This window comes from Columba livia, chromosome 12, assembly GCF_036013475.1.
Source record: "Columba livia isolate bColLiv1 breed racing homer chromosome 12, bColLiv1.pat.W.v2, whole genome shotgun sequence".
Lineage (NCBI taxonomy): Eukaryota > Metazoa > Chordata > Aves > Columbiformes > Columbidae > Columba > Columba livia.
This window is the reverse complement of record NC_088613.1, coordinates 18,674,587-18,695,859: the sequence shown is the minus strand read 5'-3', so window position 1 is coordinate 18,695,859 and position 21,273 is coordinate 18,674,587. Positions and strand designations below refer to the sequence as shown.

The 21,273-nt window shown below is 42.0% G+C and overlaps 1 protein-coding gene and 1 long non-coding RNA gene across 2 annotated transcripts; one reads left to right on the top strand and one right to left on the bottom strand.

Moving 5' to 3' along the window:
• Positions 1–6,007: 6,007 nt before the first annotated feature.
• LOC102088282 (ras-like protein family member 11A-like) lies at positions 6,008–17,046 on the bottom strand. Its single transcript, XM_005512835.3, has 4 exons — positions 16,271–17,046; positions 14,812–14,868; positions 12,427–12,509; positions 6,008–8,696 (listed from the first exon to the last, which is right to left on the bottom strand). The coding sequence occupies exons 1-4, from the start codon at positions 16,413–16,415 to the stop codon at positions 8,229–8,231; spliced, it is 753 nt and encodes a 250-aa protein (XP_005512892.1). The 5' UTR covers positions 16,416–17,046; the 3' UTR covers positions 6,008–8,228.
• On the top strand, positions 8,227–13,031 carry LOC135580724 (uncharacterized). Its single transcript, XR_010475736.1, has 3 exons — positions 8,227–8,438; positions 8,825–8,900; positions 11,515–13,031. It is a non-coding gene; the product is annotated as an uncharacterized LOC135580724 (long non-coding RNA).
• Positions 17,047–21,273: the final 4,227 nt, after the last annotated feature.

Here is a 21,273-nt window from a genome sequence, read left to right as displayed (position 1 = left end):
AAGATGCAGAATTTACTGTTCTCGGCAGAAGGCTGATCTACCAAATCTCCGTGTTATCGCTGTCATTTGGGCAGGGGGCTCTCCTTGTCTTTGCTGCTTGGGAACACCCCGTTGCATGCCCAAACCTCAGCCCGCCAGAGGAGTGCATGATGATGCCCTTCCTCAGGCTTATTTAAGAAAGAAATTGAGGTGGCCTGAGTGTAACCCAGGCTGAAAACAGGGAGGTTGAGACTGTTGTGTTTGGCTTGAGGGAGACGGTAAGGAAATGTGTTTACTGAAGTGTTTGTGTAACTGGTTTTTTTGTTTGTTTTCTCAGACCCTGTATCAGTGCTTACAAGTTTATGTTAAGTAGCAAGAAATTAAAGAAGTAAAAATTCCCCAAATGGAAACTTTTGCCCATGGCAGAGAAGGTGGGAACTACAAGGGAATCAGGCAAATATGTGATGAACTAACTGATCTGTAGAAATACATTTCTGACATCATGATATTCATGAATGAGTGATTACCTTGTCCTTGCAGGAAGGCCTGCAAATGGCATCAAACCAGGCCAGTCTCTGTGTGACAAGTGATCTGAGATCAGGTTAGCCCAAAAAACCAAATTGACTTGAAATCTGATGAGTTTTGAAATTGAACTTTGCCACGTCAAGTAGAGCCCTTTGGTGTAAGAAACAGATCTCGTAGCACAGGAAAAGCTCCACACAGGCAGGAAAAATAAATATAGCGAGCAGTACCCCCAAAGGAGTCCCACCTCCTGAATTTGCAGGGTGGAGGAAGGACCGAAGCTGCAGTTAGTGTCTGGGCAGCGATACTGTGAGAAACTCAAAGCACATTTTGCAATGTAGCGTGGGAACTGTGCCCAGAGCAGAAACACACACATGGGAGAAGCAGAGGCAGCCCCGAGCAGGAAGTCCTTAAAGTCACAGATTTTGCCTATGGCTCCACCACAGCCCCTTCCAGCTGGGCTGAAGCTGCTTGAGAAACCACCCTTTTTATTTCTTGGGGTTTCTGTGTGTTTCTCTGGATTTAGTAGCTCACCACTCCATGCTCCCCCTCTTTCCTCCCCATCTCTCCCACACTTTGACCTCACACCATGAAACTGTCAGAGTGAGGAAACATTTTGAGCTGAAACATTCATTCCACATTACGTGATTCTAGATTAAAGGCAGGAAACATTTAACCCTTTGACAACCTTCTCCCGTCATCCTGTAAAGCCTCAGTTTTAAAGCTCCTTGCAAACCGTGTGTAAATAGGTGGTGAGCACTGATGCTTTTCAGCTGTATATTCTTCTCTCACCAGTGGCTCTTACCAGTAGCCGCAGCACAGGGATTGAGGGGTGTCCGGGCTTTGCAAACTGAACGTATTTTCTCAGCCCTTTTCATGATTATTGGTTCTTCCAGTGCTGAGACGTATTTGAAGTGTGGGGAAAATGTGCATTGCAAAACATATAGAAGATGAAACTTTGGCTCCATTTGTTTCTCTTAATTCCCCAGTGTGAGGTTCATAAGTGCAAATGGCTAAAATTAAAAACACAAAAATAGATAAAATGAGGAATCTCAGTGATTAGCACTCAGGATTTAGAAACAAAACTTCTTGCTTTCTGCAAAGCTGCCTAATAAATAATACTAGCAGAACAGCACTTACATAGAAAATGTATCATTTCACAGTCCTGACACAAATATGTATTCTGATCTTTGAAAGCTGCTCTTTTGGCAGATTGTGGCTCTCCTGAGAGCCAGTTACAGCTCTCCAGCACAGATTGATGAATGCGAGTCAGATATATTTGGTATTAGCTCTTGGACTCTGAACTTCATAGGTGGTCTTGGCAGTGAAAAGGTGGGTAAGGATGGCAACTCAAACCCGCCGTTCATTGCTGGAGCTGTACCAGTGTCTACACTGAGACCAGCAATACTGCTGTGGTGCTTTAGGAGAAGAAGTGGCTTTGACATGGGCATAATTGAAGCACCTGGGCTGCAGTGTGACAGAGACGTGGGGTGTTCACCGTTGCTCTGAAAGGATGTAGAAGGGAAATGCTAACGGCTCTCCAAGGCCTGGATTCTGGCTTCGCATTTCAGCAGAGCACCTCCAGATGTGCAGTTCACAAAAACGCCACTTTGCCGCAGAGAACCCGTAGTTTCCCACTGACCCTTTTTTGTGCACTTGGGAGGCTGTTCTCACAAATGTGACCTTCCCCACCATTCCCAAATGGAGGGACAGGAGCACAGTGTGGAGCCAGAATTGCCATCACTATGTTCATCACCATATTCTCTATATTCAGCACTGTCACCAGCCTGTTGCCTTTCCTAGTGCTTGAGGGGGAATCAGTCTCTCTTACTGAAAATCAAATGCACACAGGAGCATCATTTAAAGATTTGATGCCTCTCTTTCATTTCCCTATCCCACTCGTCTTTACTGACAATCACAGAACAACAGTATACCTTGTTCTGCTAGTTAAATAATGAAGCCTTGTTCATTTGAAATGACAAACACCTTTGCTTATAGAGCACGAGTTCTAGTCCCCGACAAATGTAAAACCAGCTCAGATACCTGTGATCTTGATCAAAAATAGTGAGGCAAGAGAATAGGCTGTTGCAGTTCAGTGTGATATTCCAAAGTTGTTTCTCTTTTTCATCGTGGCACAGAAAATTATTGAGAGTTTTGAAGTGAAATACAATGCAGAACACTCTGAAGAGTGGTGGCTCCTGCAAGCATCTGGAAACCTGGATCACGGTCAAAAAGTGATATAATTCAGCTTTCTTTGTGAGAGTTCAAGAGCTACATCAGAAAAAGCCCAACCCCTTCTTATCTGGTGAGCTTTCTAACCAGCAGAGAAGGTACAGTGTGTCTCCAGATTCATCAAACAAAATTGATATCCTTTCAAACTGACCACTTACTGATTGCTAATGTTCTGCATTATTGCCCAGAAAGAAGAAAAACATTATTCTTAGGAACAGTCTCCACAAGCATCCGTAATAACAGCACAAGGCATGCATACTTTCACCCATCGTATTTAGAGAATGTGCGGCTATCCCTTGACCTGCAGCAGAGGAGGCAGTAAGTGTCTGCGTGATGAGATCCAGAGCCTGTGTCTTGAAACCCATTTGGATAAAAAGGAAAATGTAAAAAATGTATCTTCTAAAGAGAAGAAGATTGGTATGACAGCTCCTGAATGAATTGGATCCCAGGGTTTACAGAGCCTATCAACTCATCTCTCTGCTTCATATTTGGTGGTTTTTTTCCAGCTGTAGGAACCCATGCTGAAACACTATCATTTAGGATAAACTTTGTCCACTTTGTGATGGATAAAATTATTGTCAGCAAATGAGGCTGACAGATGAAAGGAGACTACAACTGGGTTTGCTGCATTGCTCTCCATGCTCCTGTTTACTCCAAAATCTTCAATAATGGGCAAAAATCCGACAGAGCAGAAAATCACCAGCTGTTCTGAGCTCATCTACCGCTTGCACAGCTGCTCAGAGAAGAGAACTTGCTTGATTAAACCAAAGAGATTTCAGGGAAGAGCAGCAGAACTTTATAAGAACTAAACAGGTTTAAGTAAGCAATGACTATGCAACTCAAAAGAGCTCAACACAGTAAGCACAAAACAAGGGAAGGAAATATTGGGCTAAGCCAGTGAGAGCACTTGGGGAGAAATGGACTGAATTCAAAGGTTTGTCTAAATGCAGAGTTGTGCTGACTTCATTTAGATATGCTTTAAAATGCATTAGGTAAGTAAGGTCAAAAGGCTAAGTAGACACTTATTTTGCTATCAACCGTGTTTGGAGTTAAAAATATATTTCTAAATCTAAGGGAGAACAATTGCATAAGTTTTGCTCGCTAAATTAAATGAGTACAAAGGCATGAATGGAGAGGGACAAGGAAGGGCAGAGCCAGTGCTAACAGGGGTGAAAAATTATCGAAGGAAGAGTCTTGCTTTGGCTCCAGAGGTGACAGATTAGATTGTCTTTTCTAGCACCACTGTCCCTGCTTTTGAGATTTTGAGAGTGAAACTGGAGAACTCTTTTAACTTCTAATTCTATGGCTTTCCTGTGCCAGCCCCAAAAGAGACAGGTACAGCTTCTAACAACTCTGAAAATACATTAATAACTAAATACTAGCAAATAAGTCATTATGTTCTGCTACCTCCGGGTCATGTGCTGGCTCTGCAAATATAGCTGCAACTCGAGCAGAGTCAGTGTGATTTTGACCCCAAGTCTTCTAGCTGGGCAGAGGGAACTCCAGCAGTAACAATAAGTGGGCAGCCTTCCCATTTGCCCTGTAAACCACTTAGACAACTGTTTTCTGGTACAGACTAAGCTTCTTTCAGTGTCTCAGAAAGTTACTCTTTCCTATTCATTTATACACCTGTCATAAATCCTGTAGGTAGTCGGGTACCCCAGATACAAATATTTCTGTTGAGCTCTTCCTTGAAAGCAAGATCTGAATTTTCCATTTTGTTCCTGAGTTTCAAATATAAATGTGAGATCCAAACAACTTTGAGTTTAAGGAATCCGGAATTGAGATCTGAATTCAGATGTTAAGATTTAAGCCATTCCTACTACAAATGCGGGCAATTCCTTCATTTCTCACTGGTGATTTTCTCCTGTGCGTGGCAAAGATGTGACAATACCCTTCCTCTTAGGGACACAGTAACTTTGGTTAAGATACCTGGCCTAAATCATCAAACAACTCACAGGAGAAGTTAAAAACGGAGTCTGCTTTTCCCATCTCCCAAATCACACTGTATTTCCATGAGGAACCACTGCAAACGTGTGAAAAGTGCAGCTGACAGAAATACTGCAGCAAATAACCATTTACAGAAATCTTCAATAACTCCTGAGCCAGTCTGGGTATTACTATAATTGTGCACGGTGCCAGCACGTCAGTAATACTTTGCTCAGTCAGTTCCTAACATAGCTTGTAATTTAAGTTACTTTTTCCTACTTTTAATTACATTCTTGTGTAATACACCTCACTGTGCTTTGTGCATACCTTGAGGGAGGTGGTATGGTCTGGTAGTTATTGTAAAGAGTTTGGAATTAATTACAAAGGACATAGGTTTTGAGTTGCTCTCAAGTACTTGCTCAGCTGTGTAACCTTGGGGCAAATCACTCAACTGCTTTGTGCCCAAGTAAACCCAGCTGCAAACCATCTTGAAAACCAGATGGTGCACAAGATTTAAACCGCTCAGGAGAATGGAGAGGGATGAGAAAGAAAAAAATAAGTGAATTCTACAGCTTGTTGCTATTGGTTTTGCTTCCAATGAAGTTAATCTGGACTCAACCAATATAACTGAGAATAGAATTTGCCTTGATATCAGAAAAACCCACCTCACTCTCAAATCTTTTTTTTTTTTCCATTCCTCTCTTGACTTTATGTCAAGTACCTTCTCTCTAGAGGCTTCATTTTAAACCTTCAGTAGAATACACGTTTTTTCCCTGGCAGCCTGAAGTTTCTAATTCAGGATCAGGTTCTACATGACTAATCTTTGATATTTTACACGATTATTTTTAGGCGCTTAATTCTACAATGTTCTCTTCTCCCTGCTTTCATGCTACCGTTCTCCTTGCTTAGCTTCAGTGGCACAGCCCTGTGTTCCGGTGCTTAAGTCCTGCACTTCTATCATAATAAATATGCTGAGCTCTATTGTCCTCCGTGGATGGTATATCCTGGCTTAAAACCAGGATCAGAGCTATTACAGGATTTGTATTGCTGGTCAACGAACAAAGGAGAAACTATACTCAACTTTCTGTAGCAGAATAAATGTTTGCCACATGTTAGTATTTAGGAGAAGACTTAAATATTTTTTAGCCTTAGCTAAAATATATAGATTTTATTTGTCCCCCACCAGTGCTGCAGGAACATGGGAATACATCCTTATGTAGGAGTACAAGCACAGGAATACTTGTGTATACTTCCAAAGCAGGGTGTATTAGGTTATAGAAGTGGAAAAAAATATATTTATAGTATAAACAAGGAACATTTAAAGATGTGAGACGTAAAGGAGCTATTTTAGATGCTACTCAGGCAAGACCTTGCATGTTTTATTAATCACTGTTGAAAATAAAACATTGACAGGTTTGAAATTCCCAAATAAGAAAGGGTTCGAGTTGAAAGAGGAAGTTGCAGAAAATTTAACAAGCTAGATCACCTAATTCTCTGAGGCTCTTATAAAAACACGTCAGCAAATTTAGTCCTTGCTATGCAGTACTGGGATGGTAAAATATTTGCTTGCTATTCAAAATTAGTGATCATTTTTCCAGCGTGAACAATTTTCAGTTTGTTTCTCTCTTGCAAACTTTTTGCTCTATTTCGTGTTATGAATCTTTAGATTTGATATTTGAGCTGTGCTATTAGTAATTTAAAATATTGAAATTCTGTGCCAATAAATGCCATATCAAAGTACCAGCAGTGAATAATGACACTGCTCAAACATCAAATTGTTAATTAGACATAAGCTAAAGGAGAAATCCGCTGCTGTTGTTTGAGTCCCTGTTTGGATGATCTAGCTTTCTTTTTCCCTTCTTAGTACTACTTGAAACTAATTTAAAAACCCCAGTTCTTTTGTGTGAACAAAAGACATTTAAGTTAATCAGAACTTATGTTCTCAGATGACCAGCTGTGGAAAACAATAAATAAAACAGAAAGTGAGCTGCAGATAGAGCAAATCCAGGTGATAAGGAAAACCATTATTAAAGCTGTCTAATAAAGGGACAAGAAAAATATAAAATACATTTTCAAGCCCTGATCTATATACTCATCAGTCTCAGCTTATATTTTTGCTGCTCATAATGAGTAAAAGGTTGATTTAGCTCAGCATTGCCAGCTGAAAGCACAGCTGGGAGTGTTTTTCTGTATCCATCAAATGAGGGTTTCCCCTTCTGCCTTCCTGAGTGTAAATCATTGAGCTCTCCTTCATTTCATGGTCCTGTGAATTGCTCAGAGGGTCTGTTTAAAGAAAAGATTGTTCCTTCGTGACTTGGGCATGGTCCAAGCCAGTTTCTTCCCACTCGCTTTGGGAACAGCACGATGGATGCTTCGCGTTGTCGTCACCATTAAACACGGCAGCTCACAGGATGCAGCTTCCAACCCCTTGGTACGTGCTGAGACACAACGCAGGGACGTGCTGCCCGTGAAATACGTGTTGAGAGACTGGTGAGTTGGATGTATTGCAAGGTATTGAGTAAAGGTTGGTTTTAAGGCAAATGACAAAAGGATGATTTCCAAAAGCCAGAATTTTCAGGCATCATCAATCATTTTCTTTTTAAAAAAAAACCCAAACACCACCACTAACAAAAAAACCCACACTAATGAGTTAAATTTAGTTTATGTGATGACCTTTTTTCTTTAAAACAGCATCTTGAACTTGAAAGCTAACTAGTTTGGAAAAAAGAAAAAGTTAAATAGTTTTAGGTCACCTCCTTGCTCTTCTTTAACACAGTCCATTTGTCTTGCAGATTTTAAACCACACTGCTCTGTTTTTCTCTCTCTTGTTGATATGTAGGAACCGTATAGAAAAATTAGAAGTATGCCTACAAAATGCTGCTACAAGTACGTATTTTGTCCATATAATCACTTTCAGAAATAGTCAATATACATTTAAAGAAAAATAATCTAAAAAAATAGTGATTTTTTTAAAAATCTCCCTTTGAAGAGACACTGTGAGGCCAAAGCTTGCATATGAACAAATCACTCCCCAAGTTGCTAAGAACACTTTCTAAACTGCAATTTAGAAGTGTTCAATCACTACTTTTCACTATTTATGCTCTTTGTTTACTTTTTGCCTTTATTTTCCAGTCTTGTGACTGGGCATATCTGGTAAATTTTGCTTGCTCAGTATAGCTCACATCACTCTCCTCCTGTCTTGCTGGAGCTTACAGCCATCCCCACGAGAAGTCACTTCTTTTCAAAGTAGGCTTGAATGATTTTTATTAATAAAAACCCACATTGTAATCCTAGACTATTTGACTTTGTCCCTTTCAAAAAGGAAATTACTTAGGACAACCTATTTTTTAAATTGCAGTTTCTAAACTCTCACCCCAAAGAGCAAATTCTGCAGGTTCCTTTGCTGAATGAGCACGGGATTTTTAAGGAAGATGTAAAGACAACATGGAAGAGCCTCTCACACAACCTGCTTGCTGAATTTCAGAGGTGCCCCTTATGACCAGCTTATTTTCTTGCCTTTTTTTGCTTTTTTTCAGGGCTGCGGAAAACCATTTCTGTGGGCTCCATCAAAGCGTCGTGGCAGATTTCCCTTTGGAAGTCAGAGCCTGTTTCAAACGTCTCTTCAAGTCCTGCATATTTGGGGACTTGGGCCGGACGAGGTGGAGGCCTCTTCGTTTCTCTCCGTTGCAGCTCCCGATCATCCTGCTGACCTCCTGGCAGAGCTGCTGGAAGGCTTCATGCACTCCCTCGCAGTTCTCCCGGGCTGAGACTTCGTAGTAAGTACCTCCCAGTTCACTGGCCAGCTGGAGTCCCTCTTTGGAGGACACCTGCCTGGCTCGCAGGAGGTCTCCTTTGTTCGCCATCAAAAGCAGGGGGATGTTGGCGTTAGGGTGGATCTTGCGGATGTGCTGGTGCAGGGGCCGGATGACTCGGTAGCTCTCATAGTCTGTGATGGAGTAAACAAAAACGAAGCCATCCGCCCAGTAGATTGAACGGTTTATCTGCTCTTGGCAGCAGATGCTGTCAGTGTCATCCTGCCGTCAAAACCGAGAGGTGTGAGATTAGAAAACTGAGAAACGGGAGCAGACAGAGCAAAGAGTCGTATAGCACTGTTAGCTACTCGGGGCTTCGTTTTAACGTGTGGCTGTTTCTCAATGTACAGGCAGACACCCCTCTAACCACTGGGGAATCTACCAGGGACAGGAGAAATCTCCACTGTGACAGTAACGTGATGACAGGTAAGCTGTACAGGAGTGGAGAGGGGTCAGAGCAAATGGCTTGAAAATAAGACAACAGCCAAAATATTCATATTGAAAAGTTTGTTCTGTATTCTGTTGTGCTAAATCAGTGTGACAGAAACCCACGCTTTCATTGTGGATAAAATAATGATGAGCACAGTAAGAGCCTTATAAAATTCAGCAGTGTAGTCACACTGCTGGAAATGAACTGTTGTCCCCCAAGGTGATTTTTTAGGGTTTTTTTCAAGTTCTGTGCTCAGTGTCTCCATGGACGGGGATTCCACTTACTCCGGTGAAGCCTGACAGGTTTTTCTACCATGTAGGTGTCCAGATAGTCAAAGGCAAAGCTCCTATGAGAAAGCAATTTGTTACAAATCACCAATTCCTGGAACTTAAAAGGAGGTGAAATCTCATTGCTCATTTGTAGAGCAGCAATGGGTTTACATTATTATTTTGCTGCTCAGAGGTTTGTTCAGTCTATCACTGCTCCTACTCAGCCAGCCATAACAATCACCAGCACTGGGAATATAAAACTGAATACAACAGCGTGGGGCTTGAAAAGACATCAGCTCACTTTTCAAGATGAAGCTATTTTCAGCTAATCTCCTACTCTTTGTTATCCGTGCTGGCGTGTAACCCAACGAGACAGGGAGATCACTGCTTCAGTTCTTGCCAGTGTGCTCAGTCGGTAAGAACTGACATTCCTGTCAGTACTACAGGTTTTCTGGAACTTTGTAATTTCTTCCATATCCATCAAGGCCCTAAGCATATTCACTATTCAGCTCTTGATGAAGTTGGTAGGAATTGGTGGCTTTTGTGTATTTTAGGGGGAGCTCAACATCATGGATATAGAGCCCAGACTTTTATTATTATTGCTAAATTCTATTCAAAAAAACTTCAACAACCTCAGTAAGACTATTAGAACATATGTTCCATTATCTATTTACCTATAGAATATATATCAGCCATTCACACTCATTTTAACAGAATTTGCGTGTGCTCAGCAATCTCCCAAAACAGATCACTTTTATTTAGACACCTAAATATGAATTATAAAGCCTAACTTCAAGAAGCAGAGGTGGAAAAGAGTGAGTAAAGCCAGTCAGTTCTTTTATGGTAGATTGGATAGTAAAGAAAGGATGAGCAACAAGGCTTGTGGGAAGAAGGAAGCAGAATTTCTGAAGGCTCAGAGTATAAATCAGGCTTACAACTTTCAACAGGAGTTCTGCTAACTAACTGCCTTTCATAAATATTTCAGTATTGCCCACAGAGACGTTGGCTTATTGTACCTAGTAGTTCTTTGCCCTTGCCAGCTCACAGTTAACACTAAATCCTGTTAGCAGTGAAATTGTTGAACAGATGCTCTTATCGCTCCTCTCCCTCCCCAAAACCCTCAAACCCCAAACCCCAACAGAGTTGCACATGGAATCAGAGGGATCCTCACTAGCAGCCTTGTTTGAAAGGCTAATGAGAGTGAACTCAAGCCGGGACAGGACAGGCTGTGGGAAGAAGGGCAATTTGCGCTGTTGGTGTCTGGGTTGTATCCAATCTGTAGATAATTAGCCACCCTTCATGTCCTGCTAGCCTCTTTTCACCAGCAAACTCCTTTCATGGGGGAAAAAGAACTCATTGCTCTGGCAAGCGTCTGAAAATGTTTTTGGAGAAGGTGTACATTCAGACAGCCCTAATGAGCAGAAATTCTCAGTTACTCCATCTAGGCCCACCCAGCAGTGAGATGGATGGATAATCCCCAACGGAATGCTTTATTCAGGAAAATCAAAGGCTAATGGGCTACTTTTAAAATGGAAATCTCTGCTCCAGAGTGAATTTTGCAACACACAGTCATTTGCCGTGTATAGACCAAGCAGCAATGAATGGCCTAACAAAATCAGTTATCTGTTTGCTTCTGTTTCTCTCTTAAACATTCACATTTCCAATGTGGCTAGAATCCTGAGGGGTTCCACATGACTTCCTCCTGAAATGCTGTGCTCAGCCTGCAGAGCACAAGAAATTCTCTCCCTTAAGGTTTTTAAACAGAAAATCCAACCTGTCCTCAGACTTAACAAGTCCTGTTCAGGAACAGTCCCTTCAAATGATTTTAGATACATGATTTGATGCAAAGAGAGATAAGGCGAAGATAAGTGTGTCTGTGGAAACTATTGAAACAGTGCAGATCTGGGACGCAGAAAACAAAACTCCTCCCTAACTAAATTAAAATTGCTTCTGACTAAGAAACCTCAGGTGTTGCCATTACTAAATTTTAAGGAGTTCTGGCTACAGTCACAGAACTTTAGGGCACAGTCTTGATTAAAACAGAAAGACTGGAAAATAAACACTTCTCTTGTGTGAAAGGGGGGGATTCCCTTTGTTATCAGGCAGTCCCAATTGTGCCTAATCACCACCAACAGCTTCTCGTTGCAGGTCTTCTTGAAGCAAGCTGGCATAGCCTTTGTATTAAGTCCTACTTGAATATTTGGAGGACTTCCATAGCAGCTTTTGTTTGCTTTATAGTGTCCAGAGTAAATGAGGGGTCCTCTCCACTGCTCTGAGCACCCCCAGCAGCAGCAGAGAGCGTGGAACTTTGTCAAAGATTTCTGCTTAAATCTACTTTCAGGCATCAGAGAAAATGGAAATGGAAACTGAAGCTGTGGGAGCTTTGCTTATTCTGTTCTGGAAGCTCAGGGTGGAAGAGTTCTACGGCACAGAAATGAGCCCATGTTTGATGGGGACAAGAGTGTACCTAATTTTATCATGAAATCTCTGCTATTCTCTGGGAATTATTTCTCTCGTGAGATTTCCACCATTCATGTAAAAACAAACTTCACTACATTTCCTGCTGCTTTGACATTATTTTTATGCTCTTGTTCTGTATGTGAAGCAGATCTTCAAAAAAGATATCTTAATCTTAGATCCTGCTTGGAAAGATATTTCTAGAAACAGGTTCCTAGTCAAATATTAAATCTAGAACACGGATAGAGAAAGGGGTATAGATAAATGTTCACACCTTTAATATAAGGAATGAATGAAATAACAATAAAATAAATAAATAAATTAAAGAGACCACTGAAAAACACCCTGTCTGGAAACAACAACTGCTGTAAGGCCTGTTCCTTTGGAAAGAAACACCTTTCTAGAGAAGAAAGATTCTGGATGTGTAGATAGGTCTAAGCTGAGCCAGCTGGTCTCGTAGGCAGGTGAGTCTTCTGCCATGCAACGACAGAAACCATTTGACAGGAAATAAAACAATAAAGGAGTTGGCAGGAGTGAGCCAGACTATGATTTTACAGCTCTTTAGGCTTCAGAGGCAGTAATGTGTTTTAAATAGATTTGTTTTAATTCACTCTTAAAGGAGCCTGATTTAAGCTCTTCAAGGGCTCATTTTGGCAGGGCTTAAGGTACCCCTGTTAGTACTCATTTAGATTTGAGCCCAAGTGTGTTTCTGCAAAGCGGAGTTACAGAAGTGCTGGCAACAAACAAGAGACAGTAACTGTGCTGTAAGGACCCATGCACTGAGCAGATGTTTTACCTCCAGTGAAACAAAGGGAGTATCCTGCACCTGTAGAGAGATCTGTTCCCCATCTATGGTGAACTTCCTTGAATACAAAGCACCTGGTGAAAAAGTAAGATCATAGGAGTCAGTGATTATAACAAGAAAGAGAACATAAAGGTAAAATGAAAGTGTTGAAATCCAGACTTTGAGGCTTCTGATACGTACCTGCTTATAGAGAACTGGACGGCAGCAGAGCGGTTGTGTGGCTGTTTACTTCAGTAAAGCAGTTTTGTATTTGTTGTGTGGTTGGAGGTTTTGGATGTATACCTAGGGTGGTATCTGGGAAAGGTGGCACCTTGTGTTGAATTAAATAGTCAAACTGGGCGCATAAATCCCATTTGGGGTTTCAGTCCATATTTTTAACCTCTTAAAATGTGAACTGCATATATTTTTAATCTTAAACCAAGATTAAAGGCGTTGCCTGTAAAAGGACTGATCTGTTTCCTCTTCCTATTCTTGGAAAGTTTTTAAAAAAGAAATGTATTCCAGTTTTGGACACAGAGTGACTGTACATGAAACACCCAGATGCTGTTTGGGATTTGTGTGACCTTAGCAGTAAGGGGTTGGTTGAAATCCCCAATCACTGGACACTTAGAATCTGACTTCTGATTTATCTGAATGACACGCATTCAGGGCCTAGTGCAAGTTCAAAACATCTAGGATCGATCCAGCTCTAGTAAGACCATCATTATTCTGGGCTTGAACTTTGTTACTGAAATATGGGTTAAGTGACGAAGAAAATTTAAGTTTTGATGTTATGAACTACCCATGGTTGTGATAAGGACAGCTTCAGAGATTGACGCCATCATCATTTTTCTTTGGAACTTGATACAAGTCACATGGCTGTGTGAAGAAATACAATATCCACAGCTGTTGAGTGCAGCCTTTCAGTCTTGTCCAAATACAATTGTCACCGCTACATCTAAACCAATGTATTTCACCTCAAATGTAGAGAAATCCCATCTATTGGAGAGTAAGGAATTCAGATTAACAGGGAGGTCAGTGACAATAATGCCATTGCTTCTGTGCTCATAGAAACATTTACAATATAAAGAGATTTAGTATGGCAAAGTTTGCTCTAACTCAATCTAGCATTACCATGTTATGTTTTAATACTGACTCTGTGAGGTGATAGAGCCCTTCTGAGATGTTTTTTTAAAAAAATCAGATTTTAAGATGAAAAGATGGTACTGTTCTATGGGAAGCCAAGACCAGACAACATATTATTCCCACTCTGTAATGCGTTGCAGAAAAGAACACAGGTACTTCCAGAGATGACTGTGCTCTGCCTGATAGCCAGCTGAAGGAGAAGCATGGTTGAATGATCACAAATACACTGCCACCTGTTTCTTATTTCTGGCCTATTTGTTTCTTCTACAGTGTGGCTGTTGGGCTGCTAGCTTAATGAGAAAAGCATGTGGATCTCAGTAATGTCTCTGGCAGCAATTCTTTGCAAAGCTCAGAAGTCTAACTTGATATACAGTCTCCCATGGAAGAGATGAAGGAAAAGAAAGAGAAATAGCGCAGCCAACCCTCGAGGTTACTTAGGGTCAGTGAGAGCTGTAAGGAGGAGCTTTCAGATTGTGTTTTGTCAGACAGGCAGAGATCAAAGGTGTCTGCCATCTCCTTTCCTAACTCATCATTAGAAATGCAGCATGTGTCTCCAAAGTCAAGCTGTCACTGCTTTAAATCCTGTCCTCCTTCACCCAAAACCTGGGAGATGGCCTACGTGCGGGATGTGCTGGTAGACATGGTGTACGTAGATCCTTTCTACAACACTGGCCAGTACGGTTGGCACTTTCTTGGAACAGAGGCTGTGAATTAAACAGCTCACAGGAACGCATCCTCTGAGGTGTCAGGATTAAACAAGAAAGGCAGTAGAAGCAGTTTGCATGGTCACTTTGCTTATATCATGGAAAGAAGACTTTGAGTTAGAAATCTCCCTTAAGTCTCCCATAAAAGCCGCTGAAAAAAGGGAATACACAGGAAAAGTTCTGAACTGCCTTTTACGCACTTTGGAATTCCTCTGGCTTCCCTGGGGTTGCAGAGGGAGCAGCGTTGGGTTTCTGCGGTTTAGTCGATATGCAAGTTGTTCCTTGGGTCTGCGTTTTAGTACAGGTATGTCTCCAAGCAAACCTTTTACTCGGCTCCTTTTCCATCAAGTTGGACAAAAAATAGCTAAAAGGATCATAAATAATGAGCCTTTGATTTATTGCTTTCATAGCTTCAGGCTATTAACTGAAAATATGCACCTTATGGACATCTAACACTGCCTGGCTTTCCTGTAATATGCACCAGTCACAAAAGAGAGCAGATTTCTTTTCAAGCTCTCTGCAGTACTGCAGTAGAAAGCAGACTCACCAGTATTGGCTTCATAGTCTCCAATAAATCTCTTTGTGAGAAAGCGCACAACCAGGGCTGTAAAACAATGAAAAAAAGATGGGTCTTTAATGTGAACCAAAACCAGTCTTTGCAGAACACGTGTAATATCTTACTGGAAGAGTTAGTATAATATGAGACCAAGTTAATCTTTGAATTGCTCATATTATTCTGCAAAAGCTTCTCTCAGCACTCGCAGAACATGATCTGGGGCCAGGCTGTGATATTTAATGCAGAGTTTTTCGCAACTTGTGTTGAAAACTACCCCTTAGATTCAATGTGGCTGTTCAGTGTACGATACGGAGGTTTGCTTGTTGAGATAGCAGCTATAACAATCTGACCTTTGCTTTGAAATAATTTAGAAAAAGAGTAACAAGCAGGTAAACCAAACCTAATCCCAATACTACACTTAAGACCTCTGTGTTTCATAAGTGAGGCTGTAATGGTTCTTCCCAGCCTTAAAAATTCTCAGTCCTCCTCATGGAACCCATTAGCAGTATCTAATCACATCCAGCAAACAAACTGCATGTGCTCCGCACACATGGGTCATGCTCCAGCTCCCTGGGCCTTCTTCATCTTAACCTGCGGGACTGTCTTACACTGTTCAATTAGAACATTTTCCTTTTTCTTGATCGCTATACAACACTTAAAATCCTGTCATGGCAACAGTAACTTACATTCCTGTAGTGCTTTCATCTCAGCAGATTCCTTATCATTTGCAAAACCCCTTCGTTAATAGCTAAATAAAAGGGTTCGTTCTGCAAATAACTCTATAATAGATTTCATTTAAAATAATCATTTTTCTCACAGTGAATACCACCAGGTCATCCTTCAGTACCCCTAAAGGAAATTGACTGTGCAGCTCTCTGCAACAAACTACTTAAAAATAATATGAAAATGTGGCTGCTTCAAATCCAAACCAATTAGATGTTTCACTGAGTTCTGTGTAACCCCAGATGTAGTAAAACAGATTTGGCCTTAATAATCTGAAATTATGAACCACATATTAAAAAGCAATAACGCTTGCTTTATCCTCTTTTCTTCTCTTTCCCTTTGGAGAACAATACAGGAAGACACATGTACGCTGTTATTTCTCTGCAGAGCATAAAACATTTACAACAGGAGAATAAAAACCATTAGCTCCATTTTTGGGGTGTGGAAATTTAGCCACAGTTAAATAATTTGCCCAGGAGTGGGTAGAAACATTTGTGAGTGCAGAGCTCCCAACACGGTGCCCTCTCCTCTGAGCTGCCACCTCACATTGGCTGCTCATGCAAACCCTCAAATTATTCAGTGCATTTTCAGGAAAAAATAAGAAAATCATTAAAATGTTCAAGCTGCAACAGTTAAGGATTTTCACAGCCTTGGGTCTAACTGAGCTGCAAATTAGCTGGTAAGTGCAGCAGCAAGAAAAAGCGTGGAGCTACACCTGCGGACTTACCTGTCTTGCCAACGCTACTGCCACCCAGTACCACCAGCTTGATGATTTTGTTGGGCACGCAGTCCAATACAGGATACTCTGGTATGGGGAGCAAGAGAAAGTTAGTAGAATACTGTGACATAGTATCCTGAGAGATGAGACGCATGCCAGAAATGAGAGCCGTTCAACTCCACGAGGAGTTGGGGGAGAAAATAAGGAAAACAGCTTCCCGGCGTCAGTTCTTGGCTGTATATCCTTGGATAGAGAAGCCTTTTCATTTCATTTAAGTCGCTTTCCTGCGGAATGTTAGAGCGCCTGGCCTCCTCTTCCCAATGCCTCTGCTCAGACAGCAACTTTGGGAAAGCAAAAGGGAACTTTTTGATCAGCCCCCGTGAAAACTGACTCCTCCGTTCCCCAGCCAATCACAAGGGAACCCAGGACATTCCTCCGGCTGGGCACCGAGCTGTGTCTCCATCCTCCGCGCTCCCCACTCGCTCCCCGCTTTATCTCCCCACTGCCTGTTTGATGTGCTGGCCCTTGGCTCTTTGCTAAAACGAGATTCTTCTGTTTTACAGTCTTTGCGGCAGCGTTTTCAGCGAGATACAGCCACCCCCGTCCTCTGCTCTAATTCCACTTTGAATAATCCCGTTCTGCCTGTCTAGTTTCTTTGCATTTTCAATTGGCTCCAGCTCCATGCTCTGTTGTTCTCCCTGTCCTATTGTATCCTGCAGTTGGGCCCCTTCAGAGTGCCGAAGCTGATGGGACACTCCTCTTCAGGAAAGCAAACACATTTCACACACCCCCCCCTCCAGTTTTCAGGCAGCTGTGGGTTATTCCGAAATACTAGCTCACATGTGTATCCTCCAGGATACATTTGATCTGCTGGTTTATACATGTTGTTAGTCTTAATGGCCCGCTGGAATGTGGGTTAGCATTGGGTTGGGACCCTGAAGTTTCTCCAAACATGGAAAAGTGAATTTAGGGCTGGCAACAGACTTGGGAAGGCTGCGGAAGGACTCAGTATCCTTCAGTGGGGTGAGACAGGCAGAGGAAATGAAGAAAGAATGACTTCTATAGGAAAACCCAGCATAGTTTTAAGACAGCTGGCGGCTGCGAGGTCTGTAGGGATGACAGCATGTAACCGTACACTGGCTGCAATCAGCTCTCAGTTATCAAGGATAATGGGGCGGGAAGAAAAAGGGAAGAGCAGTGGGGAGGGAATGAGCTGGATAAAGCAAAACTGCAAATAATATAAACCAGATGTAAATTAAAGTACAGAAAATACAGTTAGAGCATTCAACTTTGAAAAACTTTTCAAAAGAGGTCTGAAAGGGGCAGGAGCAGCTTCAGGGGGGAAGAGGCGAGCCTGGTGCGGGCAGCATAATTCTGAGACGTGTGCTCTGTCACGCTGTGTAGGAGACAGGGATGTTAACAGAAAGTGGCACCGCAGCTAATCCACCCACAGATCATGGAGACCTGAGGATGCAGATTTTTCTCATCTTCTGTACAGCCCTAGCAAAAGGTAGGCATGGGTCACTGGTCATTATGTAGAGGCTGCAGCCACCAAAGAGACTTTCTCTGCCCAGCTGCTTTCACGCCACTGCTTTTAATCACAGCACACACACGAGTTCTCCCCAGAAGGATTTAGAGCCGAGGGGTACAGTTGCGAGTGAGCACAAGAGGAAGGGAAATCAGGCCAAGCCTCTGGATTATGACCTCTTCCTGAAGCACTGGGGGCCAGGTTGTCAAATGATCTCAATTTCCACGGCAGCATCACAGAGGACATGCTGAGTGTGAACTGGTTTTAGAAAAATCCAGCTTTGGTGTGCAACAGTCCGGTGAAATAAGCACAGGATGCAGAAGATTTATGGATATGTCACTTTTCTAAGACTCTGCTTCCCCTCTGAAAACTACTTCTGAAGCAGTATTTGTGTAGAGTTGCTGTGTAAGCACCAAGTGTTATTACTTTGACCATCATGACAGTCAGCTGATGAAGAGGTGGAACAAAATGTCTGGAGGGCTCTCCAGCTCATGGTATCAGGAGGGAGCTGCCGGATCATGTGTCTTTTGGGACATGGCTCATGTGCGAATGGTTTTCAAATTTCCAATGTAAATTTGCTTCCAGATTTCTGCAAACACCCACAGACTGGAAGATTTGTTTTCCAGGAAATTTCATTACCAGGGTGCTTTAATCTCACACAAGTTTTGTAAGAACAGGGAAAATGAAAGGAGGAATAGGAAAATACTCAAAATCTTGTGGTCAATTAAGAAGGCACTTTGAAATGTGTTATTGAATTGGACACATTATAAATTCGGGGATTAGCTACCACCAGTATGTAACTGTCCGCCTCTCTAAGTGTAGGATGTTACAACATTTGTTACCATTTGCTATTAAAAGCATATGTTAGTGAGTAATATAAAAGTATTCATCTGAAGAGTCCCCCTATAAAAACTAACAGTAATGTATCTATCAGCTTCTAGGTGGTCAGAAGAGTTTCAACCCAGGAAAAAAAGCCAGGTAAGTTGAGGAACATCATGGAGAATATTCCATATGAGCAAAGACATTCCTAGAAGACTACAGATCTCCTGGCTTGCTCCAAAAGAGAGGCAACACAATCCACAGAAACAAAAGTTCAAGTCCTTTTGGGTAACCAAATGTTGTGCCAGTGACAAGGAACTCCAGAAGGGTCTCACAAAAGCGAGTGAGTGCATATAAAGTTGGCAGGTGAGTTTTAGCCTAGATGAATGCATCCAGAGAAAATGAATATCAACTATGCTTAAATGATGCTGAACTTGGACATGGCACTCATAAATTAGGAAAGAGACCTTGGAGTCGTCACTGGCAGTTCACACTCATCAGCTCAGAGTGCAACAGCAGCAAAAAAAGCCACCTAAATGTTGCGCATCCTTGGGAGGGGAATGGAGAAGGAGACAGGGGAACATTTTGCTGCTGACACAAACCCTCAGAGCATCCCCGTTGCCAGGGCAACACGCAGTTCTCTGCATCTCAAAAACGTAGCAGGGTCTGCAGAGGCACAGAGCGGGGCACCAGAAATGATCACAGCAGCTGGAGGAGAGACTGGAAAAGCTGTTTTGCATGTGCTTGTACAAACGCTGGTGCTGACATGAGAGGGGACGCGTGGGGGCAGAAATGAAAGACCTGTGGTGGAGGAAATGTTGAACTGCTTCTTTTGGCAGCTGTGATGGCTTCTGGTTGCTTAAAACAAATGTGAAAGCAGTTTTAGGCTGCATCTTGGAAGCAGACCAATTGATTTCTCGTTCCTTTGCTAATATGGTTCAATCTAAATTTCTTATGTACTTGGGCTTCTTGTGCTTCTAACCAAAGCTTGTTTCCACTGTGCGCAGAAACCTCTGTCCAGAGAGAATGGGGCTTAGTAACAATAACAAAGCAGCATATTCTCCAAAAGTTTTAAATCTATTCTCAAGTTCCGGCCCCTCTTCCCCGCCCCCCCCCACCCCACGCCCCCAACTTTTAGGCTCTAATTCTGAACGAATTCAACTTAAGATATAGAGTAAAAGCCAGAGGTTTTAAAATCTGATCCTCGTCTGATTTTCTAGATTGTCAGAATAGTCTTTTCACTGAGGGAAACCATGCAGAAGGATTCACACTATTTGAGATTGTATAACCCTTGGCATGTAGAATAAGAATTGTTTTTAAAAGAGATAGTCATTGTTTGTGCACAATGGACTTATATTTAGCTAAGAAAACCATGTTTTACATTCAAATTCTCTTGGAAAAACAATAGTTTAATTTAGAAGGAAAGTGTTTGCAAAACTCAGAGCAACTTTGAAAACATTTGGATGATTCTGGAGATTTCACTAACCACTCCTCGGGTTGCTCCATGCAAAGATATGTGCCTTTGCATGCTGCACAGAGACTGTGTTATTTCCACACCATTTTTTTTTACAGATTTATTTATTGGTCTGCGTTGCTTTGGGCTACGTTTTTAATAAGATTTTCTGTTTTTATTGTTGTTGGCACTCCTACACATCTTCAGAGATGAAGCATTCTAAAAATAAAAATATTTGCTATTACCATAGTGCTTTTCATATGAGGATGTCAAATTGCTTTCAAAATTGGGTGTAATTATTCCTCATACATTTTACAAAAGGAGTAACAGATGAGCAGAGCCAGCGATCATGCTAAGATCCCAGCATGCTGGGGAAATGATGATTGTTGTCACTCTTTCCCTTCTGCCCAGCACTGGCAAAAATCATCTTTCTTCTGAAAGTCTATTTGCGATGGTCACATTTCCCTGCAGTACATCTCAGATGTTTTTGCACAGCACACTGATGTTACGGTGACACGGCTGGAGAAGCACAGCTCATTTCTGAGCAGAAAAGCCAAAGGTGGTGCTGGGGAAATGCCAGTTGCTTTGGCAGATGCTGGGATAAAACTCGTAGCTGGCAGCTCGTGTACACGTCCCCCGTTCCTGAACATATTCCAAACAACAACAGATCCATCTTTGCAGCTTTATCTGACCATTCTTTGCTGCAAACTTGGGGCGCAAAGGCCAATTTTCACACTGCACTAAGCACAAGTAGCGTTTTCACCACCGTTTTGCTCCCTCATTGTTGGGAAAGGCAAATAAAAAGCATATTTGCAGGAGGCAGGGAAGGAACAGAACAAAATGTGATGCGCACAAGGAGCCAGCCTTTCTTTGGGCACTTGGGATTTCACCTTGCACGGTGCCTGATCATGGGCAAAATGTGTTAAAAATTCAGCCGCATGCTCCAGCAGTAACCTCAGCAGATGTTGTCTGGGGACAAGGCTGCTATTTTAGCACCATAATTGTACCCAGCGCAAAGTTGTTCTGATCCTGAGGCCAAAGGGGAAGGAAGTGTCCTCAGATACTATTGTGACAGCTGTGATAAATCATATTTGATTCTATTTTGAGATGTAAGGGAAGTGATAATTTAAATATATAGTTCAGTTCGGTTAAACTCTGTACAAATTCCACTATTTCTGTATTTCCTGTCCCTAATTTTGTTGCATTGCTGCT

Coding starts and splice junctions, on each gene's coding strand:
- LOC102088282 (XM_005512835.3), bottom strand. CDS start 16,415: ATGCGTCTCATCTCTCAGGATACTATGTCACAGTATTCTACTAACTTT. Junction 12,510..14,811: donor AGACTATGAAGCCAATACTG/GTGAGTCTGCTT, acceptor CTTTTTCACCAG/GTGCTTTGTATTCAAGGAAG. Junction 8,697..12,426: donor CTCCCTTTGTTTCACTGGAG/GTAAAACATCTG, acceptor TTTTGACGGCAG/GATGACACTGACAGCATCTG.